The sequence below is a fragment of the Mandrillus leucophaeus genome, unplaced genomic scaffold (genome assembly GCF_000951045.1).
Source record: "Mandrillus leucophaeus isolate KB7577 unplaced genomic scaffold, Mleu.le_1.0 Scaffold64, whole genome shotgun sequence".
NCBI lineage: Eukaryota > Metazoa > Chordata > Mammalia > Primates > Cercopithecidae > Mandrillus > Mandrillus leucophaeus.
Genome location: NW_012106919.1, coordinates 6,972,075 through 6,978,321, shown reverse-complemented (window position 1 = coordinate 6,978,321; position 6,247 = coordinate 6,972,075). Strand labels below are relative to the sequence as shown.

Here is a 6,247-nt window from a genome sequence, read left to right as displayed (position 1 = left end):
GAAGAGTGTATCTACTTTCAAGATAATAAAATAAATAGCTTTAGGTTATACAGGTACACACAATCATACATACGCACATCATTTTGATTTAAAAATGAATTACATAAATCAAAACAGAGAGAAAAGACGCAGATCAAAGGTTAGAGGGTCTAACACAAAATAAACTTGGGATCGGAGTCACTAACTATGACCCATGGACCAAATCCAGCCCTCCATCTGCTTTTGTAAATAAAGTTTTCCTGAAACATAGCTACGCCCATTCTTTACATGGTATCTATACCTGTTTTCAACAATTCAACAGCAGAAATGAGTAATAAGAGAGACTGTATAGCTCCCATAGCCTAAAATATTATCTGGAAGCTTGCTGACCAGTTATAGATCAAAAAGAGCATGTCCATCATGCTCTGAATGAGCTAAAGTAACAGAAAATCATCTTTATTCGTGTTCTTGAGCCAGAATAAATGGATTAAAATATCTCCGTATCATATATAGTTACTCTAAATTCTGCTTATTAGTGCAGCCAAAACCAGTTTCCAACTGTTAATTAACAAAAAGTATTAAAAATTTATCTGTGTATAATTGTATTTATATACATATATAGATCTTGATCATATATATAATAGAGAGAGAGAGGAAAACATAGAAGCTAGCCAATTTGAGTATAAGGAAACCTAAAGAAAAATAACTCAAAATATTACTACTAGGAACTGTTATTTGGAACTCTGAATATTTTAGTATATTTTTCTTTATATTTAACAGCATGGGACTATTAATAGGGCCCACACCAGAGGAAAGACAATTTACAATTGCAAATTTTACCCATGAATTATGTGACAAAATCTTTTTGAATATAAAATAACCAGCATTTCTATAAAACACTGCTTTTTAATTATGCAATTAAAGTGATATAGCAAAATAAGAATGTTTTTATTTCTAAAGTAAATATTTTAGTCAAAGTTGCATCAGAAATCAAGTATTTCTTTGACATTTTCAAGAGATTTTACTTATTAACTACAATTATAGTTGTTAGTATTATATAATAACACATTGTTTTAAAATATATTATAAACCTTTTCTTTTTCCTCTTTATATGAAATATAAAATTAAGAATTTTGTAACACGATTCATATTGGAAACGTTTAAAATGTTGTGAGCTACTCTCATACAGAAAATGCTGTGGAATCACATAAAACATTCTAATGATTGAAAGTGCCAGGCACAATGCTTGGCACATATTAGATACTTCATAAATGTTCGTTCACGCATTCTCTCATTTACTCATGCACTCATTAAAAAAACTCCAGGCTTAAGGAGAAACTGCATTATAATGAGAAAGGCAAACACAATCTTTTATCAACAAATTTGGAGTTTTGACAAAGACTTTGGCAATGGAGAGCGGAGAAGATGAGAGGATGATGATTAAGATTTCAAACTGCTTGGTTAAAATCTAGCAAGTATAGCCCTGAGTTGCCCTATATGACATCATAGAGGATCAGGGTCAATACTCCATAAAAAGAACGCATTTCCTTTCAATACCCAGGTTTCATTTTACATATAAACATCTGCTTGAAAGTCAGGAATACGTTGATGTTAGAGAGACATAAAATATGCAACCCACAAGAAAGTAAGAACCACCTGACTGGGGACTTATTTTTCGAGTTGAGACTTCTTTTTGGTTAGGGCCCCATTCTCTTGGTTTTAACAACTTAATACTGGTTGAATAATAATAATAATAATAAATCTGGTTTAACATAAAAAGTGTGATTCTAAAATGAAGAGAAATAAATGTAGAAGGAAGAAGAGTGTTCAAAATTCCTGTTTTTTCTATTATGCACCAACTGATCTATCTATTCTGCACATTTGTGCCAAAGGCACAAGGTAAAGTGTCAGCTCTTTGAAGAGGCACCTGGAAAGGACCATTTCTGGGCTTTTTGCAGAAGGTCTTATAAATGCAATGAATATTTAACCTGAGTATTAAGGTCTAAAAAATGCAAAGAGCTGTAAAAGACAGAAGAAAGGAAAGAACATTCTTGGAAGCTAAGCATTATATGGGATAAGAATTGATCCTGAAGGAAATAATTTAAAAATCTATAACAAAAATAAAACATGACACTGGCAAGTCATTTGTAGCTGATTTTAATTGCCTTTGGTATTCAGGAGATTAAAAAAATGGAAGTAATTTTATAAGCTCTAGTCTTTCCATCACACAGAAGGTAGGGAGTGGTAAAGAAGACCCTTCCATTGTCCCTGTCAAATTCTTTGTTTGTACCAGAACTGGCTCTGCTTGCATACTTCCCTGCCTTCTCTTAAGCTTCAGTCATCTGGGTAATACAAATAGAGCACTTGGGAGTAGGGGTTCTGTCTCCTCATTCCTTGAGAAGTTCCTGCGGAACCAAGAAGGTCCCTTTACGCTGCATTCTTCTCAACAAGATGAAAGAGAATTCAGAGAGTTCAATGCCATCTGCACTGCTGCTCTGGGTCTTGGCCAACTCAGGTTTTTCACTTTTTCTCAGTGATTCATAAGTGGGCTTGTGCTACTTTTATGAGGAAGGCTAATGTTTTTTAGAACCAAATACTTTCCCTTTTCCCTTCTACAGTTACAGTAGTATATATAACTTTCTCATTTAGAAATTTAAATGTTCAAGTAGTAAAAGATATTACAATGTCAAAACATGTGCTATAATTTAACTCTCTTAAGGACTATTGTAACTGGCCCTGCATCTTTGTTTTCTATGTATACTGAAAACTTTTACAGTGGTTATCATTTACGGATCATCAGCAGAACTGTCAAAATTAATGATTTGTGGTGTAAGATGATCAACCTTAGAAAATATTATATTAATTAATCAAGTCGTTTCCCAACTTAAAAGCTAAGTTAAAAAGAAAAGTTATCAAACAAGAAAATAAGCCTTCAGAATTCCAAGGTGGGCTTCTTGTACGAACTTTGTTTCATGAAATCTTCAAATTCAGAGTAAATATTATACTAAACTGTTTCTAACTTTTATTAATGTCAATGGAAGATGTCTACATTAAATGAAAAGAGCAAAAAAGTATCTTGCACTGTCACATAAATTTAAGGACAGAAAATTTGTTAAGCACTAGATATTTATCTTATAGTTCCTGATAAAATTTAAGTTCTTTTTGCCGAAATATAAAGAACTAGTAGTTTATTTAAAAAGAAATATCAATGCAAAACCTACTGATAAGATAAAAGTCCTTTAGACGTGTTCCAATTTTAGTGTAATAACACCACTCTTTTAACACTGAAAATTGTTCTGAAACTATTCTGATTCTTTGGAATTCTATAATATTCTTGGAGAAAATTAAAATACATAAAATATCTGTGAACAACTTACTCATCTGATGAGATTATAAATAAAAGATCCCCTATCCCTATTCCAGATAGAATATTTAAGAAAGTTTCACTGTGTTTGTTTTGCTTTAATAAGTTATAAAAGTAACTTATTTAGCTTATCAAGGCAAATTTAGAGCTGCCTAATAGTATAGTGAATTTTGCCAAGCCACATAAAAAAAGTTGTAAGTTGAGTGACTCTACTAACTTTATTATGAAATTAAAGTGAATAAAATTTACTTGGTAGATGTGTTGGTCTGGAAAAATAAAGTACCAACAAAACCAAGGATTGCTCTTAGAATAGGTTTCAAGGCAACAAACTGCGGCATCTTCCCACTTTCTGTCACGCTACTAACTGTAGACTGAACTACATGCAAAAAATCCCAAACCCAGGCTCATAAGTGGTGATTATGATAAACAGCAGTTTCGATGATTCCATATGAAGAAAAAGATTTGAGTATTCTTTGTAAGATCATGCCCCCAGAGAAAATTAAACTTAACCAAGAAATTTCAATGAAATAGATTGGGATTTGAAATGGTTGCCAGTCTGGTCATCCAATGGGGAACTTGAAAATTCAGATAGGGTTAGGTACTCCTATTTCTTTTTTGAGTCTTCTTGTTACTGATACAATTATACTATTCTTTCATTCTTGTTTATTTTAGTTCATTCCATTATTAAAATGGAGAAAAAGTGATAAGCAATATGTAAATATTTGATTTGAATGCTGCTCCACTGTAGGAGGAAACAAATATATAATTGGTTCCAAAGGCCATCTTGAACTCCTGCAAGGTGCTCTATATTCTTGGCTTGCTTTCAGGAAGTCTAGCCTCCAGACTTCAGGACTCTAAAAACAATACAGTAGAAACAGGCAACATTTCTCATGTGACCACCTCATTAACGATCAAAGCACATCCAGGTCTCTGTCCTACATATACCAGAACATGTTTTGGTCAGGTATAAAATGGAATAATTTCAAAGTTGACGTATCTACAAGTTGGAAAGTCTTAGGGGGAATAGTTTCACCCTGTCATGTTGACATAGAGGTCCAGGTTTTCAAAAGCCGCCTCTTCAAACTAATTTCTGTAGTGGTCCATGTAAACAAAACACAGGTGAGAATGGTCCTTCTGGAACTGCTTTCATCGGACAGCAGGATTACCTGAAAGTGTGGTGTTGGCTAAATGTAACACAGGCAGAGGGTGAGCCTCTGTATTAAACACCCAGTGGTCTAAAGGTAAAAGGTCATCACCGGAGAACAGCAGATACAAATATCTGAAAATAAAAAGGGGAGAAATGAGCTTCAGTTAGAATTCAACAAGAACATGAAGTGAGCTCACTTATAATGGCAGAGAAAACCAGCAACCTATTTTGAGCGGCTTTGATGAAAAACATCACAGAAATAAACCTCAGTCACCCAAATGATCTAAACACAAAGACAGGAGGTTTCAGAACAGTGTATAAGAAATCCAGTAAGATGAACAACTAGACCTGCTGAAATAAAACAGTTTAAAAAACATTCCGGCCAGGCGTGGTGAAGAGGGCAGACACCTTTGTCTTGTTCCTAATCTTAAGAGTAACACATTCAATTTTTCAATATGATGTTAGCTGTAAGTTTTTCATATATGCCCTTATCAGGTTAAGAAGTTTCCTTCTATTCCTAGTTTGCTGAGAGTTTTTATCAGAAATGGGTGTTGGATTTTGCCAAAGACTTTTTCTGTGTCTACTGAGGTGGTCTTTTTTAGTTCATTGATTGATTTTCAAACGTTAAATCAACCCTCCACACCTGGGATATACCCATTTAGTCATAACGTATTATCTATTTAATTTGTTGTTTGATTTGTCAAAATCTTGTTTAGTTCTATCTATGTTCAGGAGGAATATTTGTTCTGATGAGGACTCTGCTGTCATTCATTTTTTTTCTATAAGTTATTGGGGTACAGGTGGCATTTGGTTACATGAGTAAGTTCTTTACTGGTGATTTGAGAGATTTTGGTGCACTCATAACCTGAGCAGTACATACTGTCTCATATTTGTAGTCTTTTATCCCTCGCCACCCTCCCACTCTTCCCCCAAAGTCCCCAAAGTCCACTGCATCATTCTCATGCCTTTGTGTCCTCATAGCTTAGCTCCTACATATCAGTGAGAACATACGATGTTTGGTTTTTCCATTCCTGATTTACTTCACCTAAAATAATAGTTTCCAATCTCATCCAGGTCACTGCAAGTGCTGTTAATTGGTTCCTTTTTATAGCTGAGTAGTATTCCATCATATAAATATACCACAGTTTCTTTATCCATTCATTGATTAATGGGCATTTGGGTTGGTTCCATGATTTTGCAATTGTGAACTGTGCTGCTATAAACATGCGTGTACAAGTATCTTTTATGTATAAAGACTTCTTTTCCTCTGGGTAGATACCCACTATGGGATTGCTGGATCAAATGGTAGTTCTACTTTTAGAAGTTAAAAGATAGTTCTTTAAGGAATCTCCACACTGTTTTCCATAGTGGTTGTGCTAGTTTACATTCCCACCAGTAGTGCAGAAGTGTTCCCTGATCACTGCATCCACACCCACATATAGTATTTTTTGATTTTTTTTATTATGGCCATTCTTGCAGGTGTAAGGTGGTATCACAATGTGGTTTTGATTTGTTATTTCCCTGATCATTAGTGATGTTGAGCATTTTTTCATGTTTGTGGGCCACTTGTACATCCTCTTCTGAGAACTGTATATTCATGTCCTTAGCCCACTTTCTGATGAAACTGTTTCTTACTGATTTGAGTTTGGTGCAGATTCTGGATATTAGTCCTCTGTCAGATGTATAGATTGTTAAGATTTTGTCCCGCTCTGTGGGTTGTCTGTTTACTCTGCTGACTGTTCCTTTTGCTGTGCAAA

General features: G+C 34.3%; 1 protein-coding gene across 2 annotated transcripts in view; it reads right to left on the bottom strand.

The window, feature by feature from the left end:
- Nucleotides 1-903: 903 nt before the first annotated feature.
- MAN1A2 (mannosidase, alpha, class 1A, member 2) overlaps nt 904-6,247 on the bottom strand; it is a 179,153-nt gene continuing 173,809 nt past the window's right edge. The window contains exons 13-14 of one of the 2 annotated variants that reach the window (XM_012000851.1): nt 4,510-4,622; nt 2,062-2,384 (exon numbers count right to left, since the gene is read on the bottom strand). In XM_012000851.1, coding sequence (XP_011856241.1) covers nt 2,314-2,384; nt 4,510-4,622 — 184 coding nt within the window. In that variant the 3' untranslated portion in view covers nt 2,062-2,313. Of the gene's footprint in view, nt 4,623-6,247 lie in introns of both variants that reach the window. The other variant, XM_012000852.1, reaches the window with a different exon arrangement.